Source organism: Brienomyrus brachyistius, chromosome 24 (assembly GCF_023856365.1).
Source record: "Brienomyrus brachyistius isolate T26 chromosome 24, BBRACH_0.4, whole genome shotgun sequence".
Taxonomy (NCBI): Eukaryota; Metazoa; Chordata; class Actinopteri; order Osteoglossiformes; family Mormyridae; genus Brienomyrus; species Brienomyrus brachyistius.
Genome location: NC_064556.1, coordinates 5,826,530 through 5,849,766, shown reverse-complemented (window position 1 = coordinate 5,849,766; position 23,237 = coordinate 5,826,530). Strand labels below are relative to the sequence as shown.

Sequence of the window (23,237 nt, the reverse complement as noted above, 5' to 3'; positions counted from 1 at the left end):
CTCTTGCCCCGCCCACTTCCCCTCGTGACAGACCGGCAGCACGCTGGGCTGGGAACGGTCCAGGCCAAGTAGCCGAAGCGCAGGCAACCATCTGCCATCGGGAATGCCAGACCCGGGGTTCCTTTAAGAGCCAGACACTCTGCATCACGTACTTCTGCACAGTTTGCTATTTATACTGATCCCTGTAATCCGAGCGGTGACATAAGAATGCACATCTCAGTGTTTACAGTGTCAACAAGGCAGATCCCTCCTCCGTCCATAAAGGTCATTATGCTCGGGACTCGGGCAAACCCACTGTCCCCCCGGCTCTTCATGCTGTGTTCTCGAGGTTGCCATGTCTTATCGGAATAGCTCTTGTAGACTTCAAGACGAGGGTAAAGGTGCAGGGCTTCCATCGGCTGGTCGGATCTACAGTGCCGTCGTAACTTCTCCCACAGCAAACAGTGATTACATCACCCAGTCACTGCATGTCATGGCATTCACGGTCTTTATAACAACCATGGCGTGAATTTCAAGAGAGATAGTGTGCATCAATAGAATTAACTATCAGTGATTCAATTATCTTCACACGATTTCAAAGATGTGGAGAAGTGAAATGAAGTTAAGACATTAGTAAAATATTACTATGAAAAAGGTTTGAGAGAGAGTAAACATTTGGGCGGGATTTTTATTTGTTTTACTTAATGTGTATACCTTTACAGGGGTTTACCTGCGTTGCCTGTGTCATCAACCTGGGACTAGCCAATCATGACACATACACGTCGTTGCCACAGTAATGTTTGAAGTCACCAATTAAATAATATTAAAGTAATACCACACTGAAAACAGGAGCTCAACAGACTGAAATAAATATGCTTAAATGTTACCAATATATAACTTAAATGACCAAAGGAAGCCCTTAAATTGTAAACCTCAAATGTAGAACTGTATCCTTGGAAAAGCTAAGATACTTGAAGTTATATCAAAAACAGAGGGCCATTAGTTGGTGCGATGTGTACTTTGGGGAAGAAGAATGGAGTGATATATGGTTTTACTGAAACAGCCTTCGGAAAAAAATACAATGTGTATACCTTGAGAGGCATTTACAGAAGGTGCTGTCACAGCGTCCAATGATTTCAGAACCCTGGAGAGCTCTATGTGCCCTCCGCTACAAATACAAGCATGTAGACACTATGTGTTTGCTCATGTTTTCAGTTTTTCCACCACTGAGCTGCAGACGAATGTAGCCCTGTGCGATATTTTCTTTTATTTCCATGTTTTTGAAAAGTGCTACAAAATGTATTAAAGTGCTTTTTGAATGTACTGTGCCGAAGCGTGTTTATTTTCTTATGGCCTGAATTTTGTTTGTATTTTTAAATATTTTTATGTTCATCTCTGTGAGTTTATTGGATGAAAATGGATAGTGACCTTTGAACCTGAACCTGTTCGAGGAGAAGCGGGAAAAATGAAAAGCGAGCGAGGGAGGGGATGGTTGCACGCGGACGGTTAGTTTGATGCCGTAAATATACGGTTAATATCCACCTCCAGGCTTTAGACGTGGAATTACGCATGATAACAGTTGTCGGATTGATAACTTCTTTATCAGAGATCGGGTATTTCTGATCGTGTATTTAAGTATTCCTGAAGTTTATTACCGCGTGAGTAGCAGTAATCGTAAGAGCGTGGTGGCGCCCGGCCGCCATCTTAAGCTGAACGCGACCTCCGGCACGGTGTCAGTTATCATCGCCCTGAAGGGACATGGACTCAGTGGACGGAGTTCGCCGTTCACCTGGACGAGATGGGCGAAGGGGAAACTGGACGCCAGCACAAACGGGTCTGCGGGAGATACGGGCTTCCAGGCGTCCCAGCGCGACGGAGCTTCGCTCCTCTCCTGAAGCGGCAAGTACCCGCTTCTCTGTCTTTGTTTGCTCGCAGAGCGAAGCGGACGCTTCCATGTCGGGTCCCGAGCCACGTTACCAGGCCTCACCCAGGAGGACATCTTACTTCCTATACTGCCGGCATTGGAGCTTTCGTGAACTTTCAGTGAGCATTCAGCTGGACTTAATGTAAATGTGTTGGGTTTATTGTGTGCTGCTAATGAATGGTAATGTTAATTACATGACTGTGCTAAGCATTTAAAGGTCCTATTAGAAGTGATTTTGGAAATTGGCTGTGTTTGATAATACTAGCATACCCGTAATCATTTCTCTAAGCTAAGATCAATTTCTAAGATAGGAAATTGTTTGATTTAATGGAAACTGAGTTTCACACGAACTTTTAAGGTGTGTATGGTTATTTCTTTTCCTGGTTAATACACTGAATTGGTAATTGACAGGAAGACAAACCACGATATATTTTCATTTTACTACTTAAATCATTGATTATTTCATGAGAAGTATTTTTAGTACTTAAGAACACCCGAAACTCATACCAATTAAATGAGAGCTAACATCTGAAACCTTAAATAACTGTATATAAATAAAAGAACGCAGGGCGCCCCATAGAGATATTGGATAAAGTTTAGGTGTCATGCCCGTCACCGTGGCATGGGGGCGCTACACAAATGATAGCTGTCTGTTGGAGGGATTATAAGATAAAAAAAAACTCTGCATTTACGCTGAAAATTAAATGTGTCTGCTCTACTCTTAGTAAAAAATCTGCATATTCTCCATATTTTGCTACTAAAATGATAAAAATATGGGAATGTATTTTATTGTATTGGAATTCAATGTATAAGCGAGAATTACATTTGTTTATAAAATACACACAATTAAGCATAGGTAGCACCATAAATGGTTATTATGAATAACATTACTAAACAATACTCTGATTATTCAAAACTGGTTTAGATACACTCAACTATTCTGAGTCTCAGCAATGCAGTATACTGGCAAAAAGCCGAAAGTTATACTACATTTGCATCTTCTAAAGGTGTACTTGGGCTGTGTTTTATATATTTGGGGACAGTGCTTTGCAAATATAGTTATGTATGTGACTAGATCAGGCAAGGTCAAAAGGAAGCATCCTTTTCTGGAATACTGTGTCAGGTTTACTGATATATCATCACTGCATCATGCAGAATAATGTGGTATCTGAAATGACTGACACACAAGGGTAAGTCCTCACAAGGTCGATTCTTTTTTAGTTGCCAGAGGTTGATCAATAAACAGTAGGCTTTTATCTAACAGTGCCCCCTAGTGGGTTGAGAGACAATGTCTATATAAACACCACCTGGGAGGAAGTATGACTACATAACATTGAAGCCTTATTTGTGATAGATTTCCCGCAGGAATAAAAGAAAGCAGGAAGACCACAGAGATTTACTTCCAGTTAAATCCACAGATGTGTCAGTGTCTATATACTCAGACAGCCAGAAATCCCCATAATTCCAAGGTCAAGATCAGGGCCAATCAGAAAACAAGAGGGAAGAAGTGGTTTGTGAATGAATTCAACTCCTTTTACAAAGCACACAATCTAGCTTCTCAGGGAGAGGTAGACCGGGAACACCAGATGGCCGTCTCCTAGCTGAGGGAACAGCAGGTGTTAGCTGGTTAAATGAAGATCCAAAGAGGACAACCTGCTTTTAAAATGCTGAGAAGAAGTAAACCAACCTGAATCTCAACCTGCATCTCAACCTCTGGCCTATCGGGCAGACTGTACTTTAAACCCCGCCCTCCCCCGGGGCCAAGCTCTCTCATCCTTATGTTTCCGAGTAGCTAGCGTTCTCTCTCAGTTGCTATGCCAACCGCCCCACTCGCTGCTTAACACATCACTCAATAATCACCGCAGGATCATTTCAACTAGAGTGCACACATTAGGCGTCCCGCTGAAGGTGAGAAGCAGCTAGCAGCCAGTGCTGCGTGTACCAGCTGAGAGAGATTCGCTCCCTCGCTGCGATCGCCATATGTCTGCCGGATTTCCCCTGTAGCTGGACATTCTCTCCCAAGGCGTTCACTAGTTCTGGAAATGCACACTATTAGCAACATAATTCACATGGTTCTACCTTTCATGTAATCATTGTGGCATCCTTCATGAGGTTAATCCTTGCACCCTTAAACCACAGTCCTGTTCCCCTAAATCAAAATATTCAGCAAATTTGTTAAGAATTCCTATTTGATGCTGGTGCGAACAGTTAGAACCATCTTTAACCATAAACTAGCGACGGAGCTCCACTCAACACATGTACAGAAGCAGTTTTATTTTGTCAACTTGATATCTGTCCCCAAATTCCAAACTCGGGTCAGTCTTGAAACGGTTGTTCAAAAGCCTTTCAGTTCTGTATGATGTTGTGGTGCCCCCATCTGGAGAAGTTGCAGCATTACAAGAATTATTCAGCAGCTTCGCATTAGCCACAACGTGTCCTTACAGGAAATCAATGGAAAGTAATCATTTTTCGGTTGCCTGAAGAGAGTCACTTTTTAATATACCATCTTGACATTACAAATACATTTCGGCATGTTCAGGAATAAAATGGTGAAGTCTGTATGGCTTCTTTATGCTGCAGTGCAATCCATCAGGATAATTAAATTTTTATGCCTCTCGTTAGCTTCCTTTTCAAAGTCAGCAGGTTTATCGTAGAGCCAGGTGCCCACACACATAAGAACAGCGGGAAAAAACCGTTTCTGACACATGTGTGCATTCAAGTATATAAACATAGACTGATGCGTCATGGTTGGAACAGCCCACCCTATTACACAACAGAACCCAACACAGATGAAACACTTATATAACGCCACTGATTACATGTAGCTCAACGGGTTAGGCATTTGTGGCCATGTCTGGAAGGTCGTAGGTTCAAATCCCTGTTGAGCAAAGCCTTTAACCTCAGCTGTTCTGAGAATACAGCACGCTAGCTCATCTTAACTGTCTCTGATAGAGAAGACTAGGCATATGAAAACCAAAGAATTCATACGTGCCTCGTACAAATGGCAAATAAAGTACCTTATAAATGATTATGTACCAAAAGTATACTTTATATCTGGGGTCCAGCAGAACCCCAGTCCTGCACAGCTTAGCTCTCTCCCTGATCCACCACACCTCATTCAGCTCAAGAAATGAGTGGTAATCAGGAGTGTTAAATGAGAATAAACCAAAAAATGTATATGGTTGCGGCTCCCCAGGGCTGGAGTTGGTGACCCCCACATTATATACACAAACACCAGCTGATTACTGCTGAACGAGAAATGCCGTGGAACTGGCATAATTCAGCACCTTCAAACTGAAGTTACTGCATCCAGTGTTGGTGTTTTCTAATCCACCAAGACAGACTGTAAATCGAAAGTTGCACGAGCAGTATAGGAAAACCCATGTCGCGGAAGAGCTACTGATGGCCTACTAGGGGGCGCTCTGCCACTGAATCAAGTACGAGACAAAACACCCAGCGCGTTGGGATAGGAGGAATGCTGCGCTGCAGGGGGTGCTTTAGTCCATTTCTTCCATCCATTCATACATCTTCCAACCTTTTATATGTCACGGGGTCACCAGAGAAGCCTAAATGCACAGGCAATGTAGATGCTTCATATAAAAGTGCGATTAAACACTGACAATGCCATTTATCAGCGGTGAATGATTTTACTCATTTTCTAAAATATGAGTAAAACTAAGCTAAAATCTAAATAGTAGCTGCAGACACACTCCTTCATTTTTTTCTGTCTAGCTAATTTACACAAAAAAACAGGATATTCAAGAAATGTTCACTGCAGAATACGTAACAGGTCATACAACAGGTCTACAAAACAAACAGTATCTCCCGACCTAAGACAGAAAAACAGTCCCATAATGCAACAGTATCTTCTTGCCTAAAGCCTAAAACAGAATAACAATCCCCAAAATGCACCCAACCTCACCTAACTTTCGATTTTTCTTCCACACCTATAAAGTATTTTTTGTAAACATGCTTAAAGTGTAAATAATTTACCTAATTAAGTATTTTAAAATTAACACCAAATTCCAGGCATCGAAGGAGCATAACACTATCATTTTACAGCGAAATGTTCCGCATGCCTAATTTCAGCTGAGTAAGTAATAGTTAAAAATAAAAATTAAGAAGCCATCTGACATTTTGCAGAAGACGCTGTCTGGCATGTAGCGTCGAGTGTAAAGTATCACAATGCATTTTAATTGCCTCCCATTTAAAGAGAGGAAGAGTATTTTTGGAAAAGAATATCTTTGGGAAAAATGACATCTGAAAAAAATACAGAGAAACAGACTCTCACTGTGGCACATCTGTTCTTAATTTAACAGATTTGTTTTCTATTATAAATATAATATAAATGATATGATATGAAGCACTCATATCACCAAGAGTGACCCCCTTCCGCTCCTGTACTGCAGCAAAACCCACTTTTATCACATCAGTGCCTTTCTACGTCAGCAAATGACCTCGACTACATTCTGTCTTTGAACGTTTCACACTGGCCTGAAATCTGACCAGTCACATAAAGCCTAAACATTCACCCAAGTGTTCGATCATTCTGGTAACAAATTTCACAGCCTCGATGAGGACAGGCTTCAGAAAGCCGGTATTGATCTGGTTGTGATTCAAACGTGGTGGAATCTGGGGGGGGGGGTGGATATTGCCTCTCAACTGGTTACTCCAATCGTGGACCAAGATGCACTTGACTGCTTAGTCATGATGGGCTCTGAAGTAGAGCTGCCTAGTACAGTCATCACCGATCATTCTCGGACGGAATGACCGCGGCTTTCGTTGGGACCGTCCCCTTGACATACAGCCTTCGGTCTGTATGCTCACTTCTTGTTTTAGCAAATACTAAAGAGGAACAGTCAGAAGTGAGACATTCTAGAATCTATCCTAACCGAGGATAATGTTAACAAAGACAAAAGAAGAACAAAAATCATTTTAAACGGCACTGTTTCCTCCCTTGGGGGATGTCAGTGAATTCCCGGAAGGTCAGAGAAGCGGCACAGTAATTTAGGTGTCCTGGTGGTATCAGAGGACACACAGCGTCGGGATTTATTTTCCTGCATTTTCTCATGCCGCCCCCAGAGATGCATTCCTCATTTAGCAAGTAGCTCGGACGACCAGCAGAAAGACTTTGGCGAGGAGTGCTGTCTTACGCCCTCAGTGTCGAAGAGCCCACAGATTCCCACAAAAAAAAAAATATAGTATCGCAGGCAACAAAACAGCAACTGATAACAGGCATGGAATCTCCAGGCAATTTTCATGCTGCACAGTATTAAATCTCTCACTTCTTAACTCTGTTATGCCATTGACTTATCAACGTTGAAGATGTTCAGGAGACATGATCGATCTCCGGCCAGAAAACCAGAAGATTTAATAAGGTAAAACTGACAGACACTGACCGTTGTTAGAATGAAGACTGTCAGAAGCCATACTAATAAGCTCCAGAGCATCCTCAGAATTCTCAGCGTGATAATATTTAAGACCCTTCTAGTCATCTGTAACATGACATCATGCTCAGCCTTCACGGATTTAACACCAATTCCTTGCATACATTTCATATTCGAGTCTCTGCGCTCGCTGTCAGCCGTGCAAAGCATTCTGGGAATTCCAGCAAAATTCGTTTCCCCCCAGGATGGGATCCTTGCTGCTTAATGCATATTTTGCTGTGCAGTCAACGCTGCCACCCACTGTCAGTCTTAATTTGTAGCCCTGCTGGACTCGTTAAAACTCTAATTAACCCTTAAAAAAAAAGCTGCTGTATGCCTCTAGTCTCATAAAATAAACCGCAGGTAAAACGAGAATGTAAAAAATAAAAATAGTTGTCAGATCTTCCTGCTGAATATACCACTGCATGATGAAATTAGCTTGAGAATCATTTTACGCTCAATTGAGTGATGTCACCACATTCCCCGCAGGTCCCTTTACATTTGTGAGAGGAACCCAGAGGATGGCAGGATAGAGCAGCAGCCAATCAGAATCCATTATTCAGGGATTATGTTAATAAGACACCGAAGGGTCACATACCCACCCAGCTTGCTCTCTGGACCCCTCCTTTTCCCCTCAGCCCTATTCCATATTATTTAGGTTCACCCAGCTCAGCGCCATTGTTATTACAGGTTACCGGTGTGACCGGCATTTCCAGTCTCTACAGGTGTATGATTGGCTGCAGAACTGGATTTGTACCCAATACATGGTTGATTCTTCAGCCAGGCTAGAAGTTTTTTTTATTTTGGGTTGGAGATGGTTACTAAGCATCTTCCCTTCTATTTACGTGGTGCCATTTAATGGATAAGGCTCATTACAAGGAATCTAGTAGCTTAGGGGCTACAAGAACGCCTTACAACTTGCATTGGTCCTCCGTCTGAACCCAAACCTGGGATAGCATTCAAGGTTATGAAATAAAAGGGTGCTTTATTTGTACAAGAACAGTGGAATATTGCTTTTTGCATATACCAGCATGCTCTTCGAGACACACACACACACACACAGGTAAGGGAGAGGTTTAGCGTCTGAGTGGTAGGGTGGTCAGCCATTTGTCTGATGCCCCCATTTTATAGTTTTTTTGGGGGGGGGGGGTCTTGTTCAGGGGCCAAATGACCATGTGACTGTTCTGCCTTATAGGCCTAACCTGCTGACCCACAAGCTCCCCCCCAACACGTATATGTTCCACGTGATATACGCCTCGCTCCAGGAGTGTCAAGAGGACATTATCAATCCAGCAGGTTCTGGACAGAAAGCTGAGTCAAGGAGCCACAGGCCTGAACAGCAAAAGCTGTGAATCTCCCCCACGGCCCCGTGCCGCCTGCTCTTCGCCGTCTCATCCATCCTCCTAATAAGGCCTTTAACTGCGCTCTTAAAGCCGGGTGAATTTAGCGCTCGGGTGCACTGCGACCGCCCTGCCCCAGAATAAAAGTACACTGGCTCCCAGGGAAAAAAAAAAAAGCAAGAAAGAAAGAGGAGAAGTAGAGAGAGGGAGAGATCCGAAAGCCCTGGGATGATTAAACAATAAATCAGGCGACGAACTCAACACCGGCCTGCAAATGAAGATGGGACAAGACGACCTCGTGTGGTGGAGCCTCAGGCTTCAAAGCCGGTCACACAGCCGCACTTGACCTGCTCTGTAGGCCCCATTATCCAGGGTAACGTAGCATATTACCTCTCGCATATCATGAGACAGATTTCACCTCAGCCAATCACGACACCATAAACTGTCAGTCTGTCCGTCTATTCATCCATCCATCTTTCTATCGGACTGTCTGTATTTATACACAGATAATTCTGACATAGGTGTCCTGAACACTGCAGGTTAAGAACATATCAGGACGACGCCCTTCCCTCCCGACTCGACTGTGATCCATGCTTTCGGGAACGAGACGGTGCGTCGAAATCTGATGCAGCACTGCAAACGATTCACATGCAGCAGCTGGTGTGAGGCATGAAGCATTTTGCAGTGTTTCTCAGTCATAAAATCACTGGGTGCTTTGCGGGGCGGGGGCAGCGGGGGGGGGAGTGGGAGTTATTTGGGGTCATTTATCCGCAGTTGTTGTATTTTCCACTAAATTATTAAGAATGTGGAGTTAAATATATATATCGCTTTAGGGCAAGAAAAATGATTAACTGTTGGTGTTTGTCACACACAGCTGTCAAACAAAAAGCTTCAAGCCTCCATCTCCTCCAACACAAAGCGAGGAAATTGCATTTCCGTGGATTTATCTGCACATTTAGCCTGCTGGCTGCTTGGGGACTCTGACTACAAGGTCTACAGGCTGCAGACACATCAGAGGAACCTTCAAATGCAAGCCAGTGTGGAAACATGAAAATAATGAGGGCACATGCCTCACTCAAGACACCTTTTCGCAAAAACCCCGTTAAATGCAGAGTAGAGATACTCAGTTGTATGTTGATTAGCTTTTTTTTGGCAGATTCTGGGAAAAAACAGTAAAAAAAATCTTTATAAAACATGCCATATTTGATGTTTTTCTAATACGGGAGCACCCCTGTCGAGTCAACCGGACCGCCAGTGGTTTAAATGAAGACAGGGGTCCCCTTATCATCGCTGCAGAGGTGGCCCGGCACTGATAGCAGAGGCCTGTGTCTGTATCTGCAGCCCCAGATAACACAGGGAAGTCTTGCCCACGCAGGAAATTCCTGCCGAAAATTACAGATGCACCGCACTCCATTTGCATGCCTAGGTGATGCTTTACCAACAATATATGTTCTAGCGAAGCAATTCAGGTCAGATACCATGTTCAAGGGCACCACAGCTGAAACCCTACTGGGACTTAACCCAGGAATCATTCTGAAAACAAGGCCACCTCCTTAAACACTATGCCTCCTAGTGGCCACCCAAGGTACTGCCTCAACCAGAGCTGTAAATTTAGCACTGAAATATACTCTACTTCGTTTTTGCTCCGAACCTCCAGCAGTTACTAAACATACACGTACACTTATATGTGCAGTGAGCTGCGTAGTCAAAAGCAGACATGCCAAAGGCGCAAAGGAAAAGGTGATGCCGGATGTGTTAACTGACAGGATTCAGCTCGTGCATCATAAACAGGAATCAATTACAGTTCTAACACCTTTCAGACTGTCACTATACCCTCCAGATTTATTTCATCTGCATGCACTTTTCATTCTCCCCTCGCCCACTTCCCCGAGGCCTTGTTCCCACCGCTCTCACAAACATGCTATAATTCTCGCTGTTTTCCTCCCACGTTTGGGAGCTTCTAAACCAGGCCTGTGGCGATGGTCCCACAACGCATGTGTTCGGCCGTAAATTCCACAGTAAACTCAAATCGCCGCATGCTCCGTGCCCCGTCCCATCGCAAGCTGATTCTTCGTCTATGTGCTAATGGCCAAGTCTGAAAATATCCTGTTAATGCACAATATGGCCAAAGGTTTTTGAACTTATTTCCTTGTGCGACATCTCACTCTGAATCGAAGCGTGTTTATATGAAGCTGGCTAACCCTTGTTTGCTATAACACCCTCTGATCCTCGGGGAAGGCTTTCCATTAGATTTTGGGACATCGCTGGTGGGATTTGCTACCATGCACTTCCCATTTGCATTATGACCAACGCGAACCACATTTCACCATGTGGACCCTAACCCTAACCCCACGCACTGTGTGCCTGGAGCTGACCGTAAAAGACACTTTGACTATTTTTAATTTTCATTCGCTGCCGAGACGATGTACGATAACGTGAACCACAGCTAGGAAACTGCTTATTTCGTGCCTCTGAATTTCCACAGAGACTCAAAAAAAACAAGCGAGCATGATAATATGGGGCACGCACGCCTTGTATCAAGAAACGAGTTGTTTTTACTAGACAAAAAGGGACACTGAAGTTCAGCTGACGCACTGCATGTGGGTATAAGGAGGGAATGGCCAGGAACAGGGGTCAAGAAGTGCCCCCCCCCATTCCTGGAGAATATGGTACGCTCCCAAACCTTTGCACTGAGCAGTGCTGGTCTTGGGTGTGTTATGAAGAGCGGTTCTTGTGGGTGGCTGGAGGGGGGAGGGGATGGTTTGTGAGTTTGCCTGCAGCCGGAGAGATAATATTAGCAAGTCTGGGGACGTGCTGGGGAGGCCGTTTCGGCAGTCCCATGGATCACGTACACACCTCGAGCGAGCACGATTACGCAATGCAGCTCCCGGGCGAATGTTCGGCGACGTGGGCGCGTCGGGAGAGACTGCGCTGTCGCTGTTTCGCGTATGGAGGGCCGAGCCACCCCCGCTCTCATCTAGTACAGCAGCCTCTCACACGAGACAGCGCCCCCTGGTGGCCTTCACCCCATTGACACGACTAAGACAGCAGTCCACCTCGGACACCACCACCTCCTTCCACCACATCGCGGCCACAAAAGTCGGGCATCTCACCTCCTAATTCACGTCACGAAATTCAAGGACGACTCATACTCCACACGTTACCATCCACGTAACCGCTGCTACACCCCCTTCAGAAGACTTACACTGTCCGTAAGACCAACTATAATTAGTTCTGGTCTCAGGGCCTTTAAGTACCAAGGTATTTTTAAACCTTATTGTCTGGACACCAGGCTGCGTCCTTAAGAATTGGATTCCGGCACTCCCTGTTACGGCGTACGCATAAAATGTGCGACAGGCCACAGCGTCAGCAATGTGTCCAACTAAGCAACGTATTACCGCAGAAAATGCCACAGAAATATAGCTTTAGTGTACGCATATCCACTCTCAAAATAAAGGTTCAAGTTGTACCTTTGCCTGCCACTGGGTCTGTACCCTTGTAATTGTATCTTTTAAGGCACAGAAATGGACTCTGAGGAACATCCCAAAGGTACAAACAGCAATAGTGTACCATCAATGGTACAGAAATGTTCCCGAGTCCATTTCTGTACCTTACAATGTACAATTACCTACAGTGAAGGGTATAATTGGGGGCAGAGTTGGCTTAATGGTTAGGGACATGCCCTTGTAATTGAAAGATTCCAGGTTTGAATCCCTGACCAGCAAGGTAGTGCCCCCCAGGTGCTGCATTAGCTGCCCCCTGCCGTATCACATATGGGTTAAAGGCAGAGGACACATTTTGTTGTTGTGATGTGTAAGCAATGACAATCGCTAAATTCTAAATAATTGGCAGACCTTTGAAGGTAGAGCCCCAGTGGCAGGTACAAATTTTTATCCTTTTTAATTAATTTAAGTAATTAGGTAGTGATTTGTATTTATAAGCTATTTTTTAGACTATATTGAAATCACTATTGATATTAATACCACTGTTCTTAATGTGCATGTATTCCCAGGTGATGCATCAGTAGACTGACTGGCCTTTAGAGAGTTTTTTCCCCCCATTTTTCTGTTTATGGCTTGGTGTCAGTCACATAGACCTCATGGCAGGATGGGCCTTTGACTTTTCCCATAACCTTTGACTGTTATGATCAGTGACGTGGAGGGAAACAGCATTTTAAGGATATATGAAGTCAATAAAGCAATTATACTGACAAAATAACTGTTGAACCAAAGTCAGTGGGGGGGGGGGGGGGGGGGGGGGGTTGTAATATATCCCTCTGTGAACTTCCCGAAAAGGAATCCGAGAAAATGTTCATTATACCTTTAAGTCAGAGCTGTTACAGTTAAACCAGCGTCGGCATGAAATGCCGATGACGTCATACCTCCCGGCAGAAGAAGTGTGGGTGTAAATCTTCATCTTGTCTGCGTTGCATTATTTAGTTTCTTAGTGGATATTAGCCTGCAATGTACATTTTTGCCCATTAGGAACACCGAAGCCCCCCATTTACAAGTAGAAACAGCCAGTGTGATCAACAACAACAACAAAGAAATGCCCCGGACACTTCGACTCTTTCAAATCTCACATAATCAGGAGTTCCCACTAAAGCTGCACAAACACTAATGCCCCAGTGCGAGTTTATAAACGAGTCTCTTGCACATTGGCGGTACACTGTCAACCACACCTGGGTCTTGAGGACAAAACTGTTCTCTCTTCCCGGGACAAAAACAACCCAGCCTTTAATAGTACAGGTCACATGTCTGGAGGACCTTAGGCCACGAGTGTGGATTAAGATCTAACCATGACATTTGGAGCAAGTTCGCAAAGAATTCAGAACTGACATTTCAAAGAAACAGGTTATATGATGACAAATTGGCTCCGGGGTATTTAGTAGTTCTTGGTTTGTACAGAAAGAGCATAATCAAATGAAATCGCAGACAGCACGTCCTCAAAACAATCACTTACTTCTGTATATGTCATTTTTATTTAGCGGTGACACAGGCTGCATAGGTTATATAGACAGTAAATGATGAAGTCAGTAAACAAACATGGTTGAAATCCTATTAAAATACAGTTGACAGAACTTCGCTTTCGTCGATCTTACGTCTCATCAGTGAGCGTTGTAAACAATGTGTTTCCAACTATGCTTTCTGAAGGTTAAAGACTGGATCAGCGCTAATTATTTTCCTACCGGCTTAGCCTACTAATGATATCTAAGTGGGTAATTGCTGTGCATTAGTGTGTGTACATTGTGAGTCCCGTACATTTCCCGATGCCGGAGAATGATGCATTAATATTTCACAAAAAAAAAATAAGGATGGGAAATGATCGTTGCGTTTAAAATACAGAAATATCGTAAGAGCAAAAGATCGTGCGTCTGTAACATTACTCTAGCAGACATTAGAGAGCCGCTCTTGGAGAAGCCAGTGCTGCTTCCGTCTACACGCTTCCCACGGCCAGTCACACAAACACACGCATAAACACATCCAACTCCGCAGCCCTACCTTCTGTGTGGCAGCTGGAAGACAGGATGGTGCTCGGCGGTCTGAAAATATAAGGCAGGTACCGGGAAAAACATTTCATCTTTTTCTTGCGGGTTTTCTTCCCCCCTCCTCCCCACCTCGCCCTCAAAAGCAGAACATTATATCGCTGTCCGCTTAATTTACTACATGGATACGGAGACGCGTTTGATGGGAGCGTGGATGTGATATTGTGGAAATTCAAGGCTGCATCATTTGCGATCGGCAAACGCGGATGTGCATGATCCTTTCATAACACTCGCGTCCTCCGTGCACGGCTGCTCTGCTCTCCGCCTTACCATACTTCCCCCTATCGCCGACAGGACGCGAGGTTGCGCTTTTCTCAAGACTGGAGGGGGGGGGTTAATATCAGAGGGATGGTAAGGGTGAGTGTTTACACTTCTAGTACCTGCCCCTTCGTTGCCCCCAACGTCGTGCCTAAAGCATCAGCTGTTGCCTCTATGAAGTGTAAAGGTGCCGTTATTAACTATGGTGTCCTGCTCACATTTCTTTACACCGTGCACAAGTAGTGGTACCCCGCCGTCCTGACTGGCCGATTTCAGCCGTTACGAACAAGGTTTCAAACTACACCGAGAACGTTTTCATTTATATTACACATTTGGAATACGCCCAAAATGCAAAGACAATAATCTTTTATTTAAGATTTCAACAATCAAACAAAAAAAAACTGTTTGTATGTTGCGTTACTATAAACTCACGCACAGGGCAATAAATAAATCACATTAATGATGTACACGCAGCCAGCCTAAATTCACAATTATATTATTAAAGGCATATTATATATTATATGCATTTTTGATTCACCAGAGTGCTTCTCACAACCTTCCACCCTGCTCCCTAAGTATGAGTTACATATGTGCCACATATTATTATTCAATTATCATTCAATGCCACAGTTTAGTCGGAATCACATACTGCTGAAGGATTAGTCTTTTTCATAAAAGGATAGAGAAGCAAGAACGACCTAACGCCTGTTTAATTAAAAAAAAATAAAACGTTACAGACTCAAACAACCTCCCTAATCTAACACAATCAGAATAGCTTAACTGTTGTCTTCTCTTGATGACACGTTTGTAGGAACAGAAAGCATGGCTGATATGCGTCTTCCTCGGCGCGGCCCGTGTCTCGCAGAGGACATCTGAAGCGGCGTCAGGGAAAAAAAGTAAAGAAAAAAAATTAGTAGCCGTTGGCGTATGAAACGGCTGCCATCTGTCGCTGCACCCAAATATACCCACCTATGTCCCGACTTGCTTTCCTTCACAGCTCTGCCTACACGCTGCAGAGCGGCGAGATGGTGGCATCCCGGGGCATCTTACTCACTCCAAAGAGCTGAACCCTCAGATAATGTTGTGCTGACTGCAGGAGCTGCCGCAGAGTAAAACGCAGACATTCCACCTTCTATATGTGTATTTCAGGGAGGCGGATGAGCACTACCGGCCCTAGCCGATGTGGCGCCCCTAGGCCAGCACCACCGCCGGCGCCCCCCACCCCCTGTCCGAGTGAAATTGGCTGGCAAGTCAGCGCCCCCTACCTATAGTTTTCAGTGTGGTAGCAGTTTTTTTACATGTAATTTTGTGCTGCCAGAAAGTGCTGCCTATAGTTTTCAGCGGGGGTAGCAGTTTTTTACATGTAGTTTTATGCTGTACAAAGTGCTGCCTATGATTTTCAGTGTGGTAGCAAATTGTTACACATAGTTTTATGCTGCCGGCTTATTTTGTGGTTTATTTGGAGTCTTTTTGGATGTGATGACATGGCCCTTTTATAGATTTATCAAGTATGCAATGCAGCAATTGTCATATAATCATGCTATATGTATAAAAAAGACAGTCCTGTATTTTCTTAAATAAATATGTTTTTGTTTGTTGCATCCAGTTTTACCTGGATACTCTCTGCAGCCCAAATTTCCAGCAAACACTGCACCTCTGCCATAGACCAAAGTGATCCCTTTGCCACCATGTTTTTTGAAAGGCCAGGTGCACCATTGAAGTCGTGCCTGAGTCTCGTGTTCAGGCACAGTTAGCGATCACACTGGATGCATACTGTACAGAGCGATCACACTGGATGCCTACTGTACAGAGCGATCACACTGGATGCATACTGTACAGAGCGATCACACTGGATGCATACTGTACAGAGCAATCACACTGGATGCCTACTGTACAGAGCGATCACACTGGATGCATACTGTACAGAGCGATCACACTGGATGCATACTGTACAGAGCGATCACACTGGATGCCTACTGTACAGAGTGATCACACTGGATGCCTACTGAACAGAATGATCACACTGGATGCCTACTGTACAGAATGATCACACTGGATGCTTACTGTACCAAGCAAACACACCAGTCTAACAAACTGGATTTTGGGGGGTGAAACATGCTCTGGCAGGGTATGGATCTCCTAGTGTGAGCATGCCGTAGTTGCACCATAGTACACCCTAGAACACCAGTTAGGCTAGCTGCTAACTGAAGGCAGAATTCACTCCCCCAGCCTCGAAGGTGTGAAGATAAAATGCTACCCACTGAGTCACCGTCACATCCTTGGCCTTTTAAGTTCTGTAAAAATCAATATTGGGTGGCTGTAATACTCAGCACTTACCAGGCAGCCATGTTATGTTATGGTGAGCAATCTTTCATCCAGAATAAGGACTGTTGTGAGCCAGCATCTCAGCAAAACGTGGGCTGTGATTATCCCAGCTCAATGGCAACTTCAGACAAACTAAAAAGTGTCGGGCTGATAATATTTGGTAATATATAAGAATGGTGCGACTCTTTTAAATTCCTCGGAACAAGCATCGGCAATGACTTGGAGCGGAAAAGCTACAACGGAGACATAATTGCAAAAGCTCAACAACGACTTTGCTTCCTCAAGCAACTTCTCGTTCTGTTCTACTCGGCTGTTACTCACTCCATCTCTACTCTCTCCTATTACAGTATGGTACAGCAGCCCGGACAGTCAAACACGGAAACCACCGCAGCGGATCGTGAGTAAGGCATCCAAAATCATAGGCAACCCACTACCCTCTTGAATCGCTGCATATTCACCGGACGTTGAAGAGCAAAGATAATCTCCGACTGCACATATCTTGCTCACAATCTCTTTCAGTTCCTTCCCTCTGGAAGGTGCTACAGGTTACTGCCTGCAAACACTAAACATTGTTTACTATTCACTATTTATCTAATGCATGCTGTTGTGTCTCATTGTATTGTGTTTGCTGTACTGCAGTGTGTTGTATTGTACTGTTTTGTATCATACTGTATCATTGTATTCATTATAACTGTGTATTGCCAGGGGTGGGGCCAGGAAGGGGCTTGGGGGTGCAGTAGCTACCCCTATGATCGTCATTGCACCCCCTTAGTACCCCCAAGAAATTTCTGCGGTTTATTTGGATATATATATATTTTTATGTGGGAATACTACGCTCAGGGGAGTTTTACTTACACAAAAATGTTCTGAGGGCAGAACGAAAAATGATTGGTTATCTCTCTGGTCCAATCATATTGAATCCTATTGATCATTTTGAAAAGAAGTAGGACCCGCCTCCTCTAGTTGCTTGGGCACGCCTCCTCTACAATCTGATTGGTTACCTCTGATCCAATCATATTGAATCCTATTGATAATATTGAAGAGCAGTAGGTCCCGCCTCCTCTAGTTGCTTGGGCCCGCTTCCTCTACAATCTGATTGTAGACGTTAGCGTTCTTATGCCCTCAGGACATTTTTGGGTCAGTAAAACTCCCACAAGTGAATAGCTCAGTTTATACTTTGAAAAATAAATGCATTAATAAAAAGCACATATGTGTGCATTGCAAAAGAAATTAAACCACGGAGATCGGTACATCAAGGGGAAACCCTACCCTACATTTCTGAGCATCCCCGCTGGGAAGTCAATCAACCCCATCGCAAAAATAATCTCTGGCCTACCTCTGTTTATTGCTGATAACATGTCGAGTGTCTGCTATGCTTGATGTATGTACTGTAGAGTGTAATATACTGTACTAAGATCAAATTCCACCAGCCCTGGTCATGTAGCTAATAAATAATCCATCTAAACATGGTGTAAGGCGATATATTTTAAGTGATGTGTAGCAAAACAGAGGTAACTGAAGACTTTATTCAACGCACAAAATGTTCCCACATTTCCTGGTCGAAACGTGACTGCAGCGTTCCTTTTGGGAGCTCGGCATTTTCGTTCAGTGGAGTGAGTCACCTACTGCGACCAGCGTCAAGAAAGCGTATGTACATGAGCTCAAATATAAACAAGCTTCCAATTATTTTACTGGAAATGAGATAATAGTTGGTTTATTGCTGTATTTGCAGAAATGAAACACAAACACAGACCAGCTTAGCACGTGTTTCTTGATGAAAATGGAAACTGCTAAATATGGTATAAATTATATCATTTATACATAAATTTTACCTTAAACATTTAAAACCTTCCCTGTTTTTAACAATTAAAACATTTAAAATGGATTTGCTTGTGTTCTGATGGTTTTGTGTGTATTGTGAGGTAGGCTTTGCCAATATGTAAAATTTCCCAGAGAAACCCGGGATGGAGTTAATTTGATTATGAGATACTGATCACATTTCTGCTCATGATCTTTCCCATCATCCTATTTATAAAGCCGGGCATGAGGTCAGTGTTTCTCAGTGAGGGAGACTTTTGTTATTAGATGAATGTAGGTTTATATCTTCTCGTCGCTGCAGCGCAGTCTTGAGATTAATCGGAGGAAGTGAGTCGACAGTCACCGCTGTGCTAATGGGGCTTATGACCTGAGTTCAGCTCGAAAAAGAAGCATCTTCTAGTTGGGGTTGATTTGCCTGGAAAGCTGATGAAAATATCACATGTGTAACGGTGTCGGGACACATAACCTTTGTCAATATAATGCGACGATGAGTTTTTAAGCGATTTCTTAGGGCACAGATCCACTGGCAAAGCTAAATACTGTCTCTTTCTGCTCTCCTCAGATGTGTGATGTATCTCTCCATCTCCGAAGCCTACAAGGGGGGGGGGGGGGGAGCATCCAGATTTAAGAACTAAGTCCCATGGGCTGCTTATGGACCAAAACCCTTGGAATTCAGTTCTCAAATCTGAAAAACTCTAAAAATCTGGAGGTGGGGGGGAATTATTCCTTTAGCTTATTTTTGTGGCTGTTGTACAAAATACCTGTAAAATAACATGAAGAGACATTGTAGAAAAGCCTCATAGAATAATTCATTGGAGAAAAACACATTTTCAAGCAATATTGTTTATAATATTATGCAAACGTGATGTTTTTTTAGCCTTTGCCATTACAGCTACACTGTAAAAAAGTACCAGTTTATACCTTTCAGGGAACAATTACTCGTCAGTGCGGCTGTACCCTCAAGGGTCTGCCACTTGTACCCTAGCTGCAGGTAAGTGTAACTTTAAATGTACAGAAATGGACTGAGGAACATTTTTGTGTCTTTGTACCTTTGCTTGTACCTTGGGGATGTTCCTCAGAGTCCATTTCTGTACCTTAAATTCGACTAACAGGTACATTTTCCTACATCTAGGGTTCCATTGGCCCTTGAGGGTATAGAATCAGTGACAACAAAGGTACAAATTGGTACTCTTTTTTCTGACCGTGTACAATTATTTGTCACTGGGGCTGAACCATTAAGGGTATGCCAGTTGTACCCTAGCTGTAGGGCATTTTTGTGTAATTGGGGATACATTAATGTTGTTTGTACCTTGTGGAACAAAACTGTACCTATTTTTCTTACTGTGTATAAGAGTAGTCAGGGTTTGGCCAATTCTACACAAGCAGTATGATTTGGAAAGATGAATCAGAATCTGTTGACGTGACTCTAGAGTTTGAAATCGTGCAACATATACCTGCACGAGGAAAGCAGGGGGGTTTTTTGTGCTCAAATTCTGGGAATGTCCAGTAATTTCCTAGTAATTTCACATCTTGATAATTCTGCCCGGTCACTCTGGTCCGGCGACTTCGTTCTGCCTCACACAGAGTAATCTCTGCGCTCGGCTGTGTGACGAATCGCATTCAGGTCTGAGTGATCGGAAAAATCAATTTCCTGTATGAGCTAGAAAAATAATGGCAATTTTCAAATTATAAACTGACACTGATATTATGATGGCGATGTTTTTCTTTAATTTATATGTTCTCTCATTAAATTCAGGTAGGTTTACATTACTGACCTTTTGGAGAAAAATATTTTATTATGCATTGTACATGAAAGGTCAAATAATGGCGATATTTTTTATTATAAAACATTTTACCTCCTATTGCACTGGCAGAGCAATACATATATAAATAGGTTTGTCACAGTCCCATATAAATCCCATTGAGGTGTAAATGAATCGGGGCATGAAGAGCCAGTGTGTTACTCTACCAAAATCACATGAGAACATTTTTGTCTACCTCTGCAGAACTTCACTACAGTGTTCATCGTTGTCTTTTTTTTGTAAACAAACAGAAAGCATTTTTACCAAAAGTACCTCGAACACATGATAGTTTAGCTTACTTCCTTTCCTGTCTGTATAACGATTCCTAAAAACATATAATTGCTTCAAGAGCGTTTATAGAAGCACAATACATTTTTAAATATCTGTATTCTATAAGCTTTTTATTAAGTTCCCACTAAATCTTGTACTTTTACTATATAAGCCTTCTCCGTGGTCCGGGACTTACACAGTTAAGTCCACTCTTGTAAATAACAAATTCATAGTGTAAAGAAAATACCTATTAAGGCCTTTGTATACAAATTAATCATTTTCTACATTTGTAATGGACATTACTATGGCATTTATGGAAATAATTTAGGTTTCTTTAAAGTAATCATGTAGTTTCGAATGTAGAAAATTAAATTTAAAAAATCCGCACTTAACACTAGTCATTTAAACTGCTTCATAACTCTCTCACATATCCCTTCCTACGTTTCGGTGCCCTGCTGCGTTTGTTTAAATTAAAACGTGAGGCTGTAGTAACACCCAATAACCCGTATTTCACATTTTGTGTTATCCAGAGGTATTTTTACATGGAAGGCTCACACTACAACGCCGGCGGCTTTTCAATTGCATTAAGCAGAAACAATTTTAACGGGCGTATGAACAAAACAACATAATATTATGCATCTATAGCGGTTGAAACGTGAACCGCTGTAAAGCCAGGTTTTGCTATCTTTTTCCAACTAAGTGGATTAAATCGGTGGCTCCGCGACTATAACGTGGGTTTGCTGAAACAGCTGCAGCGCTTCTCACGGCAGGGTGGAAATATGAGTGATACTATCCAGCCGGTTATTATATTATATTACACCAAGACTAAGGGTTTGACCGTATCCCGTAGTCGCAATGTGACAACAGCATTCAGCCTATAGGTATACCGGAACCAATAAAACCATTCAAATTACCTCGTCGCGTTAATACTAACTATTATCAATAAAATATATAAACAGGTGAAAATCTCAAACAATTTCCACTGTATGATATGATGAAAATAACTTTTACCTTGTATGATATATAACTAATTTATATGATTCGAGCTCGGTTATAGTCTGTTCTCTGATGTAAGCAAATAAAATATTCTATTGATTAATAATTCTATTACAATTCAGAGCATGTCATTTAATGTTGTACAGCAGTTTTCTTAGAACATTTTACACGGACATAGATATTATTAACGTAGATATTTTACATTTAACTTACCATCCCTTGAAACATAGACAGCGTGACTTACTCGGGACCCTGTCCCAGTCTGTCTTTCCTTTTAGTGTTGCTGTTGTCATTGTTGGTCTTTCACTTTGACTGCTTTCGATCACCGTGCATCTTTCAGTCAGTTATTCTGTGATTCATCCTACTGCTACAGCGGTCGCGCTTTTTTGTGTGTGTGTGAAGCCGGCGCTGCTGATTCATCCCGACGAAGCAGTTTTTCAGAAAATCAAGCATAAGAGCGCCGGGCGCCCACAGCCCTGTATGAAATGCACGTGTTTTGACCTCGGTGCTATATAAAGGAACAGTTTAGCGGCGATTTGCATAGGCGTATATTCCATTTTACACACAATGTACACATTAAGAGACGGAAAGTCCCTTGCACCCAGCACAGCTTGCCTACTTGCGCAAAAAGGGATTCGAATGCGTCAGAACATGTAGCAAAAGAAAACCAATTCAAACAATCGCAATGATACCAACCCAGACAATTGCCCGTGTGCTTAAATACAATTTAATTGCTTTGTTTAGTAACATAGCAAATATTTTACGCGCTTAATTTTCTTTATTATGAAACCCCCTGCTATCAGAGAGGAAGGAAACGTTGGTCAACTATTCGATACATGGTTTCCGCTCTGTAAACTCCGTTGTCTATTTAGGGGAAATCCTAACCCCTCTATCGACCGACTGATCAGCTCGGCTGCGTTAGATGTCATCTACAATGCGCCTTTATTGTATGGATGTTCAAACCATGCTCTGCTTTTTACTTTATTTTCAAGGACTATATTTATTTTAGGGAGCAAAAAAACAACAACAATAAAACGAGCACCCCAAGTTGGTTGTATGGCACTTTTAGATTTAGTCTTCAGCTGAACTTGTCCAGGTGTGGGCCAATGAGACATGGATGAAGGACATATTACAATTTGCTGAATCTCTGTGCATGCATTCAACCACACACAAGACGTGCGTTATAAAGCAGGGTGTACTTTGATCATTAGACAGGAACAGTCAAACGCTATATTTATATAGTTAACTATATATAACGAACACCCTGTATCAAAACTTTTCTTCTATAAATATAGATCGGCAGCAGTGACTTGCAAAGGCGGCTGGTGGCAGTGGTCGGGAATGCCCCAGTCTGAAGGCAGTGTGGCGGAAACTCGTGAAGGCCGTGATGCTACCTGCCGCTTCATGCTTACTGTGCATGACAGCAGCAGAAAGCGCCCATCTGGGCCGCCCGCCGCCCCTCCATCGGCCGGTCCGTCTCCTGCACGCAGCTCCGTTCTGCATCGCTGAGGCGCGCCAACCTCTAACATCAGCTGACCTCATATGACTAGCAGA

General features: G+C 43.1%; 1 protein-coding gene and 2 long non-coding RNA genes across 4 annotated transcripts in view; 1 reads left to right on the top strand and 2 right to left on the bottom strand.

Annotated features, from left to right (window-relative positions):
- Positions 1–14,524, bottom strand: part of ppp2r2bb (protein phosphatase 2, regulatory subunit B, beta b) — a 48,541-nt gene extending 34,017 nt beyond the window's left edge. The window contains exon 1 of the mRNA XM_048994733.1: positions 14,171–14,524. Coding sequence (XP_048850690.1) covers positions 14,171–14,249 — 79 coding nt within the window. The 5' untranslated portion in view covers positions 14,250–14,524. The remainder of the gene's footprint in view (positions 1–14,170) is intronic.
- LOC125719895 (uncharacterized) lies at positions 1,214–9,820 on the top strand. The gene is made up of 3 exons (XR_007385235.1): positions 1,214–2,022; positions 9,209–9,279; positions 9,544–9,820. It is a non-coding gene; the product is annotated as an uncharacterized LOC125719895 (long non-coding RNA).
- A 297-nt stretch (positions 14,525–14,821) lies between the features above and the next one.
- On the bottom strand, positions 14,822–22,174 carry LOC125719894 (uncharacterized). 2 transcript variants are annotated; one of them, XR_007385234.1, is made up of 4 exons: positions 21,897–22,174; positions 17,799–19,376; positions 15,442–17,695; positions 14,822–15,344 (listed from the first exon to the last, which is right to left on the bottom strand). It is a non-coding gene; the product is annotated as an uncharacterized LOC125719894 (long non-coding RNA). The 2 variants fall into 2 exon arrangements; XR_007385233.1 differs by having other exon boundaries at positions 15,442–19,376.
- Positions 22,175–23,237: the final 1,063 nt, after the last annotated feature.